The sequence below is a fragment of the Microtus pennsylvanicus genome, chromosome 4 (genome assembly GCF_037038515.1).
Source record: "Microtus pennsylvanicus isolate mMicPen1 chromosome 4, mMicPen1.hap1, whole genome shotgun sequence".
NCBI classification, from domain to species: Eukaryota; Metazoa; Chordata; class Mammalia; order Rodentia; family Cricetidae; genus Microtus; species Microtus pennsylvanicus.
Genome location: NC_134582.1, coordinates 9,680,502 through 9,699,306, shown reverse-complemented (window position 1 = coordinate 9,699,306; position 18,805 = coordinate 9,680,502). Strand labels below are relative to the sequence as shown.

The following is an 18,805-nucleotide window of genomic DNA, read 5'->3' as shown; positions in this document are numbered from 1 at the left end:
GACTTCCGGTATTGAAATTGTATATGTACTTGTTTTTCAGTACCTTGAAGAGAGCCCTCGAGGTCTTCAAGCAGCGTAAGTTAATTTTTAAAACATGTGTTTTATTTTATGTGTCTGGGTGTTTTGCCTGCATCTATGTCTGTGTACCATGTGTGTGCCTGGTGCCCACAGAAGCCAGAAGAGGACATCAGATCCTCTTGAGCTGGAGTTACAGTGGCTGTCAATACCACGTGGATGCTGGGAGTCGAGTATGGGTTCTCTGGAAGAGCAACCATTCCTCTTAGGGCTCAGCCATCACTCCAACCCCTAGTGCAAAACTGTGTTTCTGTTGCTGCTAAGCTCTGTGTCCTTCTGAGGCATGCTCTGTTCTCAGCAGTAGTTTAGCATTGGGTGGAAAGATTTGGCACAACTGTAAGGTGAGAAGTGGCTCCGCAGAGCAGACTTGAGCTAGACACCTCACATCTACCTGCCGCTTGGGTAGTTGTGGTTAGCACAGAGTCCTGGGCCCTTCTGAGTTTCTGACTCAGGGAGTTTGGAGTAGGGCCTGAGATTCTGTGTGTTCTTGAGTTCCAAATGGGAAGAACACCATGCAGGAACACTCTGTCCTGCTTTGTTTTTAACTCAGAGATATCATTCCGTGAGTGCTGGTCTGTACCTCACCTGATTCTGACAGACTCACCCAACGTCTTGTGTGTTCTTGTGTGACTTTTCTCTCCCCAGGGACACTTCCACAGGACCTCAGTTGCTAGGGCAATGCTGGAACTGTCTTGCCATGTCTCCCAGATTTCCAGACTTTTTTTTTTGTGTCATTTTTATGTGGAAGAAATTTGTATTTTTTAGTGTGTGCATTCATGTGTGTAAGAGTAGATGAGTGTAGAGGTCAGAGCACAACTTTGGGTGCTTTTAGCCTTGTCGAAGCAGACTCTCTCCTGTTTTTACTAACATACTCCAGGCTAGCTGACTGGCAAGCCTCTGGGAATTTCTCCACTCAGTGCCTCCCATCTCACTGGGAGTTCTAGATCTCAGCTGTGCGGCACACATATGATCTTTTTCATGGTCCTAGGAATCTAACTTAAGTTGTCAGACTTGCTCGGCCAGTGGTTTATAGCCAATGGCCTCAGCTCTACAAGACATTTTTGATTACGACAGTCTTCAGAGAACTTATTACCTGGTCATTCTTTCCTCCTATTGTTGTTTGGCACGTGGGCCACCCACCACTCCCCTAGACCTGCTCTCTCAATGGGTATCAGCAATCTTTCTCCAGCCCAGAGTGTGCTGGGCCTCATGGACTTTTCTCTCCCACTTCGGCATGTCCACTAGTGTTGTCCTTATTTGGTTGTGAATCTGACTGGGAATTACACCATCAGATTTTTATTAGTTAGTTACAGTAATGTGTTCACAACCAGGATCTGGGAGGTCTGGGTTGAGACATGTCGTGTTGCTCTTCAGGGAGTCCTGCCCAGCTCAGTGTTCCCTAGGGTTTCTGCTTCTGGGGCTTTCTGTCTTTCCTCATAGAGGATTTCCAGGTGAAAGGTGTCAAAAGGCACAGTGTGTATGACTTATACTTGAAGTGTTTTGTGTTTGGCTGAGCGCTCTCCCATCAGAACCTCTGCTATCTGTTTCCTCTTCTGTCACACAAGAGTGTGGCTGTGTCATAACACAGGAGATTTCTGACCCATTCATGACTTGAGAGGATCCCCCCCCACCCCCCCGTAGCAACTAAGCAATCTCGTCTGCAGCGGAGACTAGCCAGTGTCCTCTAGTCCAGTTCAACTGGAAGTGATCAGATCCTGCGGCCTGAAGGCTCAGTTCCCACCTTAGATTCCTGCCCCAAGGCTCCTAGACCTGCTAGACTTGTGTCCACTAATGGGCTGAGGGTCAGGTTCCCACAACCCCCATCTGGTTCAATTCATTTACCCCAGTAGCTCCAAGAATTCAGGGAAAGAATTACCCTTCCTGGTTTATAATAAAGGATTTTTCAAAGGTAGTGGGATAAGGCGAGGGGGCGGAAGAGGGGCGTGAGGAGCTTTTAAGTCCTCTCTGAGCACACTCTCTAGGAATGGACTCAGCAGGCTTCAGCCACGCCATTCTGTTGGTATGAACAACACCCAATAATCTCCACACGCTTGGCTTTTAGGAAGCTCCCACAGCCCTGTCTGTTTTGATTTTTATGGAGCCTTCATTGGATAGGCTCATTAACAGACTGAGTGGGAAAGCCAGCCGGGCTCTTCAGAGTCTTCCAGGTCTCTGGAGGATTAGGTCTACCTGCAGGGCATGGGGTAGGGCTCCTCCGGAGGGAACTGGGTCCTGTGAGCTACTGCCAGACAAGATGAAGAATTTCTTTATGGCCTACTAAAGGCAGAGGCGGATTGGTTTCACAATATTCCTTGGGCAGGGCTCACAAAAGCAGTGGGATGAAGCCAAACTGCATGTGCTATACACCATAGGTGTAAAAGCCGCATAAAGAAATACTTCTTTCACCCTCTCCATAGACAATGCCCTCTTTTCTATTCAATTGATGCCTCTGCCTCACAAGTGCTGGGATTAAAAGTGTACACAAACCACACCCAGCCTAATTTGAGCAAAATGCTTTTTCTTTCCTTCTTTCCTTTCTGTTATAAGGAAAAATAACCTTCAGAGGCTAAAAGGTTGCACGAATGTTTGATATATGTTTCGGCTCGTGAGAGACCAGAGATAGAAAGCACCCAGAGACCATGAAAAGAGCTAGAGAATCAAATTTGATGATTCCTTTTTATTTTTTATGTGCATTGGTGTTTTTCTTGCTTGTGCTCAGCTGATTTCTTCACTTTTAAGATCAGGATCTCATGACTGGGGAATGGTGCTGCCCACGGTAGGTTGGATCTTCCTGCATCAATTAACTTAAGACAACCACCTGCAGACACACCCACGGGCCATCCCTCATTGAAATTCCTTTCCAGGTGCTTCTAGGCTGTGCCAAGTTGACAATTAAAACTGGCATCTATCTCAGGACGTAAGGTTATTGACTGACCTTGGCTGCACCCTCCTGCCCCCCCCCCCCCCCAGTCCTGGGCGTACAATTGGTTTTAGTAACAGTTGCTAGAGACTAAGCTAAAGATTTAGCTTTGAACTGGGTGGTGGTGGCAGAGTCAGGCAGATCTCTAAGTTTAAAGAGAGCCTGGTCTATAGAGCCCAGGATAGCCAGGACTATGCAGAGAAACCATGTCTCAAAAAAAAAAAAAAGACAACATTGGTCTTGATCAGGCATAACAAGGACCTCAATGAGTGTTGGTGGCCATGAGAATTATTCTTAATTTTCTTTCTCGCTCCAGATTTGTAAGTATAGTTTTGAATCATTGTGTGTATTTGGATTTAGACACATGTGGGTCTTGACTTTATTTGCAATTTTCTTTACAGAGGTAGACAATGTAGCCCAGTGTCACATCCAGCTTGCGCAGACTCTAAGAGAAGAGGCCAAGAGGATGGAAGAATTCAGGGAAAAGCAAAAGCTACAGCGGAAAAAGGTTAGTTTGGGGTATGTGTTACCATATCTCCTTTCTTCTGCAGAAAATCTCAGGCATTTCTGTTGCTAAATTGCTCAACTTGCTGGCCTTAGGGGCATACACTTTCAATCCCAGCATTTGGGAGGCAGAGGCAGGAGGATCTCTGTGAGTTGGAGGCCACCCTGGTCTACAGTGTGAGTTCCCAGACAGCCAGAGCTCATGGTATGACCCTGTCTCGAATGACAGCAGCAGCAGCAGCAGCAACAACAACAACAACAACAACAACAACAACAAAACCCTGCACAGCTTGGTTCCCACCCCCAATACAATCATAACCTTTTTCTGACCCGAGAAATTACATATTGGAGATTCCATGTAGAGACTCAATATTAGAGTGTATGCCCATGCACTCCAGGTCACTTTTCCTTTAAAAAAAACTGCAGGAATGCTGGAGAAATAGTTCAGTCAATAAAATGCTTCCCATACAAGCCTGAGGCCAGAATCTGGGCAAAATTCTTGCAGGATTCAGTGGTTCTGTTTCCGTGTATCTTCTTTTAAGATCTGCTGCCCCTGTCAAGACAGTGGCTGGAGATCTCTCTACTCCCATCAGTGGCATCAAGCACAGCCTAGCTAGTGAGCATTCAGATCACAGTCCTCCTCTGCAAGGCAGCAGGGACTGAAGAGCTGGGGTGGGGGGCAGACTCACACTTCCTTTGAAGTTCATAACGGAATGGAATAATCCTACTTATAACTACAGAAACTGGCCCTGGGGAATTCAAGTTGTTTCATCTTCAAAGCAGCTCTGGAACGGTCCTATTCTATTTGAAGATGTATTAATTTTCATTTTATGTGCATGTATGTTTGTCTGCATGCATGCGAGTGCATCACATGTGTACCTGGTGCCTGTGGAGCCAGAAGAGGGTATCCATCCCTGGGAACTGGAGTTACAGACAGTTGTGAGCCATCATGTGGGTGCTGGGAACTGAACCCAGGTCTTCTGAAAGAGCAACCAGTGCTGTTAACTGCTGAGCCATCTCTCCAACACCCACAAGACTCTTTTCCATTGATGGGATTTATTCTGCATATATTAAAGGTGATGGGAGTGAATAAGTTATTATGATAAGCCGGACGGTGGTGATGCATGCCTTTAATTCCAGCACTTGGGAGGCAGAGGCAGGCGAATCTCTGTGAGTTTAAGACCAGTCTGGTCTACAGAATGAGTTCTCCGACAGGCTCCAAAGCTACACAGAGAAACCTCGCTAAAAAAAAAAAAAAAGAAAAGAAAAGAAAAAAGAAAAAAAAAGAAAAGTGTGTGTCTCCGTTTCTCACATTTGCCATCATTTCATGAGCTGCTTTTCCCTTTATTAGAGACACAGTCTCGCGAAGCCCAGGCTGGCCTCCAGCTCACCGTATAGCTGAGTCTCTGGCCTCCACCGGCTGAGTACCAGGACTGTGGACATGTGCTGCTACACCTGGCTTAAGAGCTACTCCTTGCACACCGCTGCCTCTTCCTATTTCTCAGCTGGTGCTTGTGCAGTGTCTCTGAGTGTGGAAGGACAGACACAGACGGTTAAGAAACACTGCCTCAGACACTTTCACATGTTCTCTCAAGCTTGTGTATCACACTTGAGGTTGCAGCTGAACCAAAGCCTTTTTCCAGGCAGAGTTATCGTGGATGTTGTACTCGTTAGATAACAGATTCTTTTGTTTGACATTACCAAGTCTGCCATTTCTTTAAGGAAATACAGATGGATATATTCTTTGAGACAGGGTCTCCTTGTGGAGTTCTGTATATCTATATAATTCTCTGTATCTCTAGCCTGGTCTCTAACTCACGGAGATCCTTCATCTCTGCCTCCCAGGTGCTGGGATTAAAGGTGTGTACCACTGTGCCTGGCACCAGGTTTTTAAAAAGTTACCTTATATTCATCTACCTTTTAAAATAATTTTTATGTACTTTGGTGTTTTGCCTACACATATCTGTGTGAGGGCATCAGGTTCCTGGAACTGGAGTTACAGACAGGTGTGAGTGCCATGTGGAGTCTGGGACTTGAATACTCGTCCTCTAGGAGAGCAGCCAGTGCTCTTAGTCACTAACCCATCTCTCTAGCCCCTTACTTACCTATTTTTAATGGAAATAAATTACATCACCCCCGCTTTTCTCCCTCCTACTTCTCTTAGATACCTGCCTCAGATCCCTGCTATGCCCTCTCCTACAAAGAATTATTTTTATTTTTACTGGTGTGTGTTTGTGTATGTGTGTGTGGTGCCCATAGAGGCATCACATTCTCTGAAGCTGGAGTTACAGAAGTTTGTGAGCCACTAACATGGGTGCTGGGAGCCAAATTTGGGTTCCCTTAACTGGCAAGTTATCTCTCCAGCTCTGAAATGGTAATTTTTTTTGTCTCTCCTCTCCTCTCCTTTCCCCACCCCTTCTTGAGACAGGCTGTCTCTCTCTGGCCCTGGCTGTCCTGGAACTCACAGAGATCCACCTGCTTCTGTTTTCTGAGTGCTGGGATTAAAGGTGTGCACCACCACACCTAGCAGAAAGGGCAGCAAAAGAACTGGGAGGTTGGAAAGATGGCTCAGTAGTTAGTTGAATGTGTGCTGCTGGGTTCAGTTCTCAGTACCGTGTTAGATGGCTGAACCATCTGTAACTCAGTTCCAAGGGTATACGTTCCTTCTGGCCACCATGGGCACTGGATTCACATGCCCAGGTCACACACAGACATGCACAGGCCTACAATTTTTAAAACATGTAAAGCTGAGTGTGGTGGCATTCATCTTTAACATCCCAGAGGACCAAATCTGGTTTATACAAAGAGTTCCAGGTCAGTGGGGATTACTTAGCATGGCCTTGTCTCAAAAGCAAGAAAAGAAGAGTCATTAAAAAGATAAGGAGATATCGTGTCTCAGGTGGAACAGTTTAACAAAATAAAAAGAACCGTAATACCATAGTTAACTGAGCTGTTCATGTTGACCCCACTTAAAAAGGGTCATTTCCTCATCCTAGGTGCTCTTGGCCGCCCTGACCCTTGTGCTGAGTGCCCGGACTCAATTCCTTTCTCAGCAGAAGCTGCTTTCAAAACATTGAAAAGTCAGAAGTTTATTTAGAAAATTGTAGTTAAGTGTTTCACAACAGACTCTGGGGTGACTTTGGGTACCCCTCCCTTTCTTTTCTTTTTAAAGAACTTGTTTTGGGAAAAAGAATGTTTCAGTGCTAACTTCCCCTTTTAAAACTGTCACACTGCTTGCTCTGACCCTCCACTTCTTGGAAATCGAGCTGTTTCTACTCATCAAAAGAACCAGTCAGTTGCTTGCTTTTCTTTCTTCTCTTTCCTTTTCTCTTATGCAACTGGTTGAATTCAGGATCTTGGGTTTTCTGTGCAAGTACAGTATTGAGCTATGTCTCTACATGTAATTTACTGTTTTATTTTTAAATCCTTTGCATCATCAATAATAAAACACATTCACATTCGATTTGGTCGGAGCAGAAAACTTAAATGCTAAAAGAGCATCTTCTCCAAAAACACCTGCAAGAGAATTTGGGCTCACTGATGTCACCATGAGTGGGTCACCCTGAGTGAGCATGGACACAAGAAGACTTAGGCCGAGGCTACTTAGCAGATAGAGATGGACCCGGCATGCCACGACTAACTCCCTGAGTGGGTTTGAGCAATGCATGTCACCCAGGTTCCTGAAATTACCCATGTCTGCTTAGAGTCAATGGCTGTTTTTTAGGGTCTTGACGACTTTCAAATACTGGTGTCCCTGTGAAGGCAGAGGGGGATTGATCGGAAGTAAGGAGTTAGTGTAAATCACTCAGCACCCAAGAAGGGGGTCTGATTCTATATAGAACTTGGAGATAAGAAGATACGTTGGACTATCAATTATAAACCAGTAGCAACCACCAACTGGATGGTTGGATGCATAGCAAAGTGTATATTTGGACTAGAAGGACCATGGCAAAGCCAGCACTGTGAATTGATCAGCTCAAGTAGCCCAGGAAAATGAGCCGTGATTACTAAAGAGGTAAAACTAACTCTTGCTAGTCAGTCCCGTGGACTTCAGCTCCCCGGCGGCTGCGGCCGGTATCTGTCATGTGTCTTTCCATGTGGGGCTGGTGTTGGAGCCCTGTCACTGTGCCTGCGTTGTCTTTTTCATTACTAGACGAGTAGCTACTTCCTGCTATCTCTGCTTTAGAGAAGGCTAGGAGGTAAGTTCTGGGTTCTCTGAAGCTCCCCGGAGGGAGTTTCATTTATTCCATTTGAAGTGAGAGCACCTTAAGTATTTCATCCAAATATCCTGAAAATCCATCCATGCTTGTCTGTTATGGTAATCTATAAAAACTAAATTTATATGTATCCAGTAAGAGCTGCATTTGAAACTCATTTTCAGTAATAAATAATAGGCTCCTTGGTGCAAATGTCAGCTTTCTTCTTTGCTGACAGTCTCATTGCTTTGCTGCTGCGGTGTAGACACCATGAACTAAGCAACTTATAGAAGAAAAAGTTTGTTGAGATCTATGACTTCATGGCAGGGAGTATGGTAGCAGGCAGACAGACATGGCAATGGAACGGTAGCTGAATGCTTAGTGTTGAGACAATAGCCAGGAGGCAGCCAGAAAGCTAGCTGGGAATGGTGTGGGCTCAAAGCCCACTCCCAATGACACACCTCCTCCAAACAAGGCCACACACACTAATCCTTCCCAAACACTTCCACCAGTTAGAGACCAAGCATTCTGCTATATGAGCCTCCGGGAGCCATCCTCACCGAAGCCACCAACACTGACTTTGTTTCTTTGGGCTCATCAGGAAAATGGAGATGTAGTATTTACACAGAAACACTACTGTGATCATGGAGTGGCTTAGCATAAAAGTGCTAGGTAAATGGGGACCAGAAGAACTGGGTCTGAGAGGCAGGCATTTATTGACTAACAAAAGTAGCACCATCGCAACTACAGTGAAGAAACTGTACTCAAGCGAACTCCATGGAGTTTACCTTGCTGGCTAGATGAGGCTAGACCATAGAACAGTTTCTGTTAGCACTGCTACAGACACTTCCTTCTTCCCCTGGCAACTTGTCATAAAGCGTATGTCATTGAGGAGCACAGAAGTGGAGGTCGAACTCCTAATTTGCCTGTGCTGACAAAGCTTCCAGAATAAAGATGCTCTTAAAATACAAATGGTATTTTAACAAGAATTTAAAACTTCTTCTGGAAACCAAAGTCTTTTGATTCTAGATTCCCTGAAGAAAGCACTCCATGGTGATCAGCGAGACTCTGGTGATGTTTTGAGGGTTCAGGACTCGGGGTGTGAGTGCCCAGGCTAAATAAGATGCAGTTAAAGTGTCTTTAACCGCCTGTGACTTCTTGAGCAAGAAGTTTAGTCTCTGCTCTGTACTGTCTTCATTTGTGATGAGGGGACAATAGATAGCACATCTGGCTTCTGAGTGACATGAAGACTAAACTGGATAACCCACGTTGAACGCTTAGCCCTCAAGACAAGCTGCTGTTAGCAGTAACTTACAGTTTTTATGGACAGTGTTTTGTATTCTCTTCACAGACAGAAACTATAATGGATGTTTTCCACAAGCAGAAGAACACACACTACAGGAAGACCATGGATGTGAGTTACACTGGCTGCTGCTGTTTTTATAACAGTGACATTATCAAACATTCTGTTCATGGACATCCTCCTACTCAAGTGATGTTTCTGTGATGTCATTTATTGATCTTCTGTTAAGGAAAACACTTGACTTTCCTTCCTATTAAGGCCTTGAGGATAGGAGAGTGTTGGTACAATGCTGCTTCATTTCTGACGAGCTGGTGTAGAACTCTGTCCTCTGGGCATGGTGAGCTATTGCCTTCTAAGTCAGTATCATGGCTACCAACATCCCTAGCAAGACTGGACCCAGTAACATTCTCTCTTGCAGGAGAGAGAGGTTCACAGGGCAGGATAAGGGGCTTCACAAGGCCATGCTGTCAGCAAGGACTTGGGTAGATCATAGCTCTGGGAAGGGGCAAACATTTCTTCTGCGGTATAACTACCCATAGGTTGTCCATACTTCTGTAGGTGACGTTCACCCTTGTTCCTATAATTATCCACAGTCAAAGTCATTGGTCCATCAAGCTGGACTTGAGTGGAATCATCTCTTTGGTCTGTTACTACCTGATGGGGTTGAGTAGATGTTTGCTCATCTCTGCTGGGATAGTTAACATGACACCTGAAAAAATAAAAGCCAGTCCACTTATATTTTAGGATGTGACGCAAATCATATGACACACAATATACACACATACAAATGTACACAGATACACAGGCACATACGCATATGTTCATACAGATACACATACCTACATACACACACACTATTTATCTTGTTTTTGAACTTTCTACCTAATGGCAGTTCTGAACTTTGTTTGTTGCTCATTTTACTGAATGACCTTTTGTGTTTTAAGATACCTGGGAATTATAAAAGATCCCTTTCTTTTAAGTTTTAAGATACCTTGGAATTATAAACGCTTCCTTTCCTTTAAGTGCTTTAGTAACAATGCGTGGCAAGCCAGGGACAAGTTGTTACAGCTCCCTTCCTAGCTTTCCATGAGTCCCTTAGTGTGCACTACAACAAAATCTTTTAGAAGTCACACCGCTACATATGTAGCATTATGACTGTGAAGTGGTGTTGAAAGTATCACTGTGTGGATGGCACATGTGGTCTGCTCGGCTGCTTGCACTATTTCTTGCTGGAAACCACATCAAAGCATTTGGTCTTTAGCGTTTGTGTACGTTGTGCCAAATGGTAGTTATTGTTTCCTTGGGCAGGCGCCCCACTCTGAGTAGTCTGGAAAAAGACTGAAACTGGGGACTCCTCAGAGAGCAGTGAAGGGCACCTTCCCCCCGAGAGCCTAATCTCTGTCGATTCCAGCACCAGTGAGAGCTTGTGCTGGGCCTGAACCTGGCCTGGAGGGCTGTGTTGGCTGATTTCCACACTGGGTATCTTGCTCACCCATCTCCACCTTCTGTTTGTAATGAAGGCCAAGAAGACTTATGAGCAGAAGTGCCGGGACAAGGATGAGGCGGAGCAGGCTGTCCAGCGCAGTGCCAATGTGGCCAACCCGAAGCAACAAGAGAAGGTACCTGAAGACTCAGAGATGCGGTCGTGTTGGTTTAAACCAACTAGGGCTTAGGCATGATGTGAAGGTTGTCCTAGTACTCAGAAGGTTGAGGAAGGAGGGTCATGAGGGTTTAATATCAGACTGGACTATGTAGTGAAACCCCATCTCAAAAAATTAAAAATAAAGATTACAAAACAACTTAAATTATTATTTTTTAAAAATAGATTTGTATCCCAAGTCTCTGGCAATAACTTCTTTGGCGTCTAATCTTCAGAATGAAAAAAAAGCACTTGAACATTTTCGAGGTTGGGGACAGCACCAGAGAAGCACATCACTGGAGCACAGTGGCTGGAACAAGAGGCTTGGCACTCTTTTTAAATGTATTCAAAACTCAGCTCCTGTTTTCTTTGCTGACAGAATGCTTCTTGTGGGTGGACTGAATAATATGAATAAATTAAATAATACATTTAGTAATATTCCTGAAGCAGTGGCTCAGCAGTTAATAGCACTGACTGCTCTTCCAGGGGACCTAAGTCCGATTCCCAGAACCCACATGGCAGCTCACAACCATCTCTAACTCCATTCCCAGGGTGTACAATGCCCTCTTCTGGTCTCTTCAGGTGCCAGGCACAGATGTGGTACACAGAATACATGCATGCAAGACACTCATATACACACACAAAATATAAAATAAAATAAAGTAATAACATATAATCCAAATATAATATTATCCACAGCTCGAGGCAGGGAGATGTGTCTATAGGAAGACACAGGGTGGTTGTTTTCAGATGCCAAGAAGATGAAAGATTTACTTCTAAGTGGGACGTATATAGGACTCGGACCAGACCTTACCTCTCCATTGCTATTGCTTTTGCATGTGTTTGGCAGTGGACGCCTGAATCAGCTTCTCTTAATCTCTTTCTGGTTTTGGTCCTTGCAGCTTTTTGTGAAACTGGCAACTTCAAAGACCGCAGTAGAGGATTCAGGTGAGGGGAGGGTTGGTTGCGGCTGTTTTCATTGTTATGAACATGTAGGATTAACGGAAGGAACAGCTACAATCCAGCACACCTGTCTAGTTTCTAAATCAACTCCCCGTCCATTGTAGATAAAACCTACATGCACCACATCAACACGCTGGAGAAGGTCCGAGAAGACTGGCAAAGTGAGCACATTAAGGCCTGCGAGGTAGGTCCCGGGGACTGGAAGCAGCGTGGGACAGAGCACACCTTCCCCTAGAACCTGAGACTCTGCTTTCATGTTAGCCCCTCCTGCTTCTTTCAGTCACTAAGTGCGAGGGCGAGTTAGAAATTGAGGACTTAAGTGGAGAATGGAAGGGATTGGAGTAATTTCCTCTAATCCTCATGTTTTTGGCCCCTCCCCCACTCTGACCTCACCAAAGCGTTAGTCTAATATTTGGTTAGCGCGGGCACGACAGGGCTGCATCAGTTAGTGGCGGACTGAGCTCTGTAGTTCCTCCAAGAGTCATGCCTGTGCTTGCTAGGTTCGAAGGGGAATACACAAGACTCCATAATTTTCTAGAGAAAACTTAAAAGACACAAGAAAGTTCCTCAGCTTTCTAGCACCAGTTGCTAACAGTGTCCCAGGACCAGCAGAACCAGTATTATCCGAGGACTGGGTAGAAATGTGGACTGTCAGTCAGGGACTCTAGGGTGGCAGCTCGAAGGCAGTCTCTGTGTTCAAGGATTACAATGGCCAATTCACAGCTCTCTTTAAGTGGGAAGCAGCTGCTCCCTGCCCTGCCAAGGTCTTATGATGATCAGCGGGCCTGCCTGTACCCTTTGACACAGTCTCCCCACCTCTTGGGCATGGACATACTCTCTCTTTGTCCCTGTGTCTGTCTGCTCCAGCACGTGGTGCATGCGTGCGTCGCGTGTGCTGGGAATCAAGCCTAGAACCGCATGCTTGTATATGCTCTACCACTGAGATATGTTCTCAGCCCCAGCCATGTTTTTTGAAGTTGTCTGCAAGTCCCAAGTTCCAGCCTGTCCCAGCCTAAACTTACTCTCTACGCCTGCTTTTTCCTCTCTCACGGTAGTGGGGATGCCCTTGGTGTGAGGTCCAGGGCTTTGTGATTTCTCTTACCTTTGTGAGGTGCCGATGATCAAACCCGGAGCCTTATGCATGCTAGGCAAGCACCAGTCCACTGAGCCGTACCCCAGACCAACTTCAGTGTTTTTTTTTTAAATCTCATTTGTTTGATCTTATTTGATGAAATGAACCTCGTTTGACTTATCTCTACAATTTGATACTGTGGGGCTTTATGCTCACACTAAGCACTTTCTTCTGCTTTACTCGGTAAACTCCACCCATCAATGTAGATTAATAGTGTTCACGTCATAGCCAGTCTAAACAGATGCTCCTTCTTTACGTATGCGTGTACATGTAACTGTTTTCCTGTAGGTGTTTGAGGCTCAAGAATGTGAGCGTATCAACTTCTTCCGGAATGCGTTGTGGTTACATCTGAATCAGCTGTCGCAGCAGTGTGTCACCGATGATGAAGTAAGTGAGAAGCAGTCACAGAAGACTGTGCTCTGTGTGTGAGAGCCACCATCGATGCCTGTTAGCTCACCCTCTCCCCACTTCCTGCTTCCATTTGGGGTACAGAGTGATAAAGATGTGAGCATTGCTGTCGTCTTCCTGACTCCTGGTCCATTTTACCATCGTGAGTCTTTGAGAAACTGCAAGTTAGGGATGGATAGCAGATAAGGAAGCCTAAACACCAGACATGTCACAGATGAATGTGAGTCCCAGAGACAGCTCCAGGGTAGAATGCCATCCCTTCCTGTACCAAGTATTAGCAGACTGACTCATGGCAGGCTGATGGTCACCCCAGGGTGAGGATTTGCTTCTGTCTCTCATGGTGCTTATCCAGAATTAACTTGTGCACAGCAAAGGTAACTGGGTCCCCAGATATCAAAGACACCGGACGCGGTTATCACAGCCTTTGCTAAGTAATAGCCCCACTCTCTCTCAGATGGGACATGACTTTAGAATGATCAGATGTCCAGGAAACCTATAGAATCGAATGGAAAGACTTATCCTCAGGTTAAGTAGTTGTGATTGCGTTTGTGGGTGGCCCTGAGACTTAGTCATGGGACTTGGCATATAGTTTCTTTATTCCATCAATACTTAAAAAAAAATAACCAGGGCTTTGATCTGGCCAGAAAAGAATATTTCCTTGCATTTTAATTTTTTTCATCTAAAAAAGGCAACATCCCAGATGTACTAAAATGGTGCCCTTGTGGGAGTCTTGTGCAGGTGGACGCTATAAAATAATATAAAATAATAAAATAATTTTACACCAGCTCAGAACTGAGCATAATCAAGGGTTCTTTATTTAGGGGTAGACTCACAGATTATAGTCCTCTGCACAAACGGGGAACAGGAGCCAAATCCAGCAGCAGAGAGAGCAAGCACAGGCTTTGTGATGGCATTTATAGTATAAGAGGCCACACCCAAGTGGGCTGGTATCTTAAAGGCTACTGGCTGAAGGAGTTCCCACAACATCCTTGGACTTGGGAATGTCTTCTACTTTCAAAACAAAGTTGCAAAAGAGTTGGCTGCTCATTCCTTTTCTATAGAGCGGTGCCTTAATTCTCATCAGTAAACTTCTGCATAATGCTTTATCTTGTGTTGATCAGATGTATGAACAAGTCCGTAAGAGTTTGGAACTGTGCAGCATTGAAAAGGATATTCAATATTTTGTAAACCAGCGTAAAACTGGACATACCCCACCAGGTGAGCTGGGTGGCATGGGGGCGCAGCTAAGCAACGGTATCAGTCTTTCTTGTCCTGGGTTACAGAGGATGTAAGATGCTGTATTAGTCAGCTTCGGCTGCTGTAACAAATAGCTGATGTAAACTGACCAATAAGAGAAAACTTTACTTTTTAATTTTATTTTAATTGATTGATTTTATTGAATGATACATTTTTCTCTGCTCTCCTCCCTTCTTCCCCCCTCCTCTTCTGTTCTCTCCCATGGTCACAATTTACTCAGGAGATATTGTCTTTTTCTACTTTCCATGTAGATTAGATCCATGTATGTCTCTCTTAGGGTCCTCATTGTTGTCTAGGTTCTCTGGGGTAGTGATTTGTAGGCTGGTTTTCTTTGCTTTATGTCTAAAAGCCACTTACGAGTGAGTCCATGTGATAATTGTCTGAGAAAGGTTTATTTTTAGCTCTAGTTTTTCAAAGCTTTAGTCCAGTTGATGCCATTGCTCTCGAGGCTTAGTGAGGCCACACACTGTGGTAGAGAGTGACCCAGTGGACTGCTCATCTTACAGCCAAGATGTGACAGAGGAGCAGACCAGGCCATGCCTGCAGTGACCTGACCTGGTTTGTTCCTACTGGGTTATATTTCTTAAAGGTTCTATTCCTTCTATTAGTGCTAAGCTGGGGACAAAGTCTCTAACACACAGGCTTTTGGAGATTGTTCTAGGTCTCTCTACCTTTTGTTTATTTATTTATTTATTTTGAGGCAGGGTATCATCTTCTAGGCTAATCTTAAACTTGCTGTTCAACTGCAGATGACATTGAACTCCAGATCTTTTGGCCTCCACTTCCTGAGAACCAAGGTAGTGACAGGCATGTGCACTCAGTGTCTTTTAGCACTGGGTGACGAAGCCAGGACTTTTTGTAGGCTTGGCAAGTGTTCTACCCCCAACCCTTACCTGTTTCTGATGTCACATGTCTTAAAAATTGCAGCACCAATCATGTATGAGAATTTCTACTCTTCTCAGCGGAATGCAGCCCCACAAGGAAAGACTACAGGGCCCAATGTAGCAAGGTAATAACCAACTGCTTCTCGTGTGAAGAAAATATTTTAATAAATTTTTATATTATTAATGTAACTATATTAAGACATTACCTTTTATTTTTAATTGACCAAATTGACATAATTTACCTAGTAAGGTAACTTAGTTTTTTGAAATAGTGCTTTTAGAACAAATATTATATAGCTTTTATTAGCTGTGGTTTCCAGGGTCCTATAGCATACTTGAGTATGACCGTTATTACTTGTTTATGAATTCTATGCCTTTCTATGGCTGATAGGAATAAGCACACTATGCCCTCCTTTGAGTCAGATATGATCTACTAGTTTTTATAGGGCCTATGAGTTAAGAAGGATCTCTCTCTCTCTCTCTCTCTCTCTCTCTCTCTCTCTCTCTCTCTCTCTCTTTCTTTCTCTCTGTGGTGTGTGTGTATATGAGTGTTTGTGTTTATTTGAGACAGGATCTCACTCTGTAGCCCAGACTGGTCTTAAACTCACAGAGATCTTCCTATCCCAGGTCTCGAGTGCTAAGATTACAGTCATGAGCTATTACACGAGGCTTACATTTTTTTTAAAATTTATTTTATCTGTGAGTATGTGTGTCTGTCTGTGTCATTACATGCTGTGTGTCTGTGAATGTCCACAGAGGCCACAAGAGGGTATCACATTCCCCAGAGCTGGAACTACAGGTAATTGTTCTTAGGAGCCAGTGTTGGGTCTCCTCAAAGAGCAGCGAGCACTCTAGTTTTTTGTTTTTTGTTTGTTTGTTTTTTTTTGTTTTTAGAGACAGGGTTTCTCTGGGTGACTTTGGAACCTGTCCTGGAACTCTCTCTGTAGACCAGGCTGACCTTGAACTCACAGAGATCTGCCTGGCTTTCAGTGAGCACTCATAATCACTGATTCATCTACGTAGCCCTGGCTTATATTTTTAAATGATCGGCATTCACGTAGAAAGCTATTGGAGCGTGGTCGGTGGATCTCTCTTCCTATATGGCTGTTTTCCTACTAGACCTGAGCAGAGGTGCCCCAGAGACAGTGTGGCCAGCAGAGCTAAGCCGCTTCCATTGGCCCATTGCACAAAAAGTATGCTGCTCCTAATATAAAGGGTCTGGAGGGGAAAGAAACCTTTATTCCACGCCAAACTGTGGGGGTGGGGTGGAGTGAGGGCTCATTTGCCGAGTTTTCCATCCAGTTTTAGGAAAAGTGGAGGGTGTTTGGGAGAGAGGTCAATGCACACTGTCAATCGTAAGGACCACTCAAAACCGTTCGTCTGACTGAGCTGACAACTCTCACAGAGTCGAGAGCTGTTTGTGTTTCTCTGTCCATGTACAAAGATTCTGAGATGCCAGGAGATCAACAGCTGAGATGAAAATCCTGTCAGCGGGCCCTGGGCAGAGCTCCGTACTCCTGACTCCTGTGCATTCTGCTCGCCGGCTTCATATGCGCCCGCCCTTTGGGTTTCCGCAAGTCAGGGTTGTAGATCGTTTGCCTTGACTGAGTAGAAAGATAAGAAAATAGTAAGAGCTCACCCAAAAGACTTTGATTTTCATCTCTTCCAGGAGAGGACCTCTCCCAGTTCCTAAACATCTACCAGGTATGCCTCTTGGGATTTCCAGGGCAGATGTTCTTAGATTAAAATAAGAACCAGGCAATCTGACTTGTTGACCTTATGACATGGCTCCATCATCTACAGAGTCCGTACTTGAGACAGAACCGTGCAGTCTAGTTACCACATACAAAAAAGAGATGTGTTTTAAGTAAGTTTCTGAGTCTGTGTCGGGCCACATTCCTAGCTATCCTGGGCTGCGTGTGGCCCATGGGTGGTGGGTTGGGCACTCCTGATAGGGTTGAGTTCCTAGGAGATTGTGCCTGTATTTGAATCTTACCGTAAGACTTCTCACTCTATTATTAATTATAATGTTGCACACTGCCCAACCAGGACTTGTTTGCAGGTCATGCTGAGCTCCTTTCCCTATGCAATACCGCAGAGAGAACCACACATACCAACATTTTTTTTTGTCAGTTCTATTTTCTGGTTAATTACAACAGCTTTGAAGAGAGGCATTTTGCCTTCTCCCATCATCTCAAACCCTTAGCGTGGTAGGAGATACGTAGCGTGTTTAAAAATTTATCATTTCGGCACTAGCCGTTTAAGAAGCCGTATTCACGGGATTGAGGGAAGAGCTGACTGAGGCTGATTTGGCATCCCAGTAAAAGTTTCAAGACTGTGAAGAATTTTGGGGCCGGTAAGATGGTTCAGAGGGTGCTCGCTGTCAAGGTCAGCAGCCTGAATTCGATGCCTGGACCGCACTTGGTGGAAGGAGAGAACTGACCTTCACCAATTGACCTTTGGCTTCTGTCTGTGCGCTGAGCCCTTGAACACATACATAGATATGCATAAAAAATAATTTTCCTTGCTACTCACAGCTGTAATTTTGCTACTGTTATGAATCGTAATGTAAATATCTGATATGCAGGCTATCTGACTGATAGGGGACCCCTGTGAAAGGATTGTTTGACCCCCGAGGGGATTGTGACCCACGGGTTGAGAAACACCGAATTTATCAAGCCCAATGATTAGCTTAATTTTGTCTCGCGTTCTCCTCTTTGCAGAAGACCCAGATTACTCCTTGGTGGAGGACTACACTTTGCTCTATCAGTAGTGCCAGTGGCGGTAAGAGTCTTCAACCTTCTTTTAATCCTGTCAGTTTGTGTTTCTGAAGCCATGGGATCTTCTTTAGAACATCACCAAGAGGCGAGCATCCTGGTGGGTGTGGCATTCCTCCCTTCCGGTTTTGCCTGTAGCGCTACAGCTGCAAGCTGATTGGAAAGCTGCTGGGATGAGGCCATTTCCCCTTTGTTTTTCATTACTACGTGACTCTCTGAATTTGCTTAGCCCTTTTTGTAGCTGTTACACACCTACATTTCAGCACTCCAGAAGCAAAACACTCATGGTTCTCAGTCTTTAATGTACTCCTTACTCCCTGAAAGGGGAGAGGTCAGTGGAAACCACATCAGTGTTGTCATGCTCACCAAACACAGGAGGATCATGGGAGTCAGCCTGTACCAGGTCACAGGTTGTCATTAGTCCAACCAGCACCTCACAAGGATTCTTGGAGGAGAACTCGGCACTGCTAACCAGCCAGAGCTACAGAGGTGACCACAGTGTCTGGTTCTCTGGGCCCTCAGACAGTTGGCTCATTTTCACCGTGTGAGAAACGCCTCAGGAGCCAAAAGCAATACTAAAGGAAACTCCCTGTACAGGGTACTCCATGCCTGGGTGGGCTGGGCCTGCGACGTGACTGTATGGGATTTCAGCAGCAAAGAAGAAGGAGGATCTACTTCTTCCATGTGTAGTCTGTCTTCGTTTCCCATTTGTCTCTGACAAGACAGTCTTACTTCTTCATTGAAAAC

General features: G+C 44.9%; 1 protein-coding gene across 1 annotated transcript in view; it reads left to right on the top strand.

Moving 5' to 3' along the window:
• Pstpip2 (proline-serine-threonine phosphatase interacting protein 2) overlaps positions 1–18,805 on the top strand; it is a 67,994-nt gene that overhangs the window by 45,532 nt on the left and 3,657 nt on the right. Inside the window, exons 4-14 of the mRNA XM_075968213.1 lie at positions 41–75; positions 3,397–3,503; positions 9,047–9,109; positions 10,519–10,617; positions 11,540–11,585; positions 11,705–11,784; positions 13,021–13,119; positions 14,262–14,358; positions 15,325–15,406; positions 16,951–16,985; positions 18,005–18,065. Coding sequence (XP_075824328.1) covers positions 41–75; positions 3,397–3,503; positions 9,047–9,109; positions 10,519–10,617; positions 11,540–11,585; positions 11,705–11,784; positions 13,021–13,119; positions 14,262–14,358; positions 15,325–15,406; positions 16,951–16,985; positions 18,005–18,054 — 793 coding nt within the window. The 3' untranslated portion in view covers positions 18,055–18,065. The remainder of the gene's footprint in view (positions 1–40; positions 76–3,396; positions 3,504–9,046; positions 9,110–10,518; positions 10,618–11,539; positions 11,586–11,704; positions 11,785–13,020; positions 13,120–14,261; positions 14,359–15,324; positions 15,407–16,950; positions 16,986–18,004; positions 18,066–18,805) is intronic.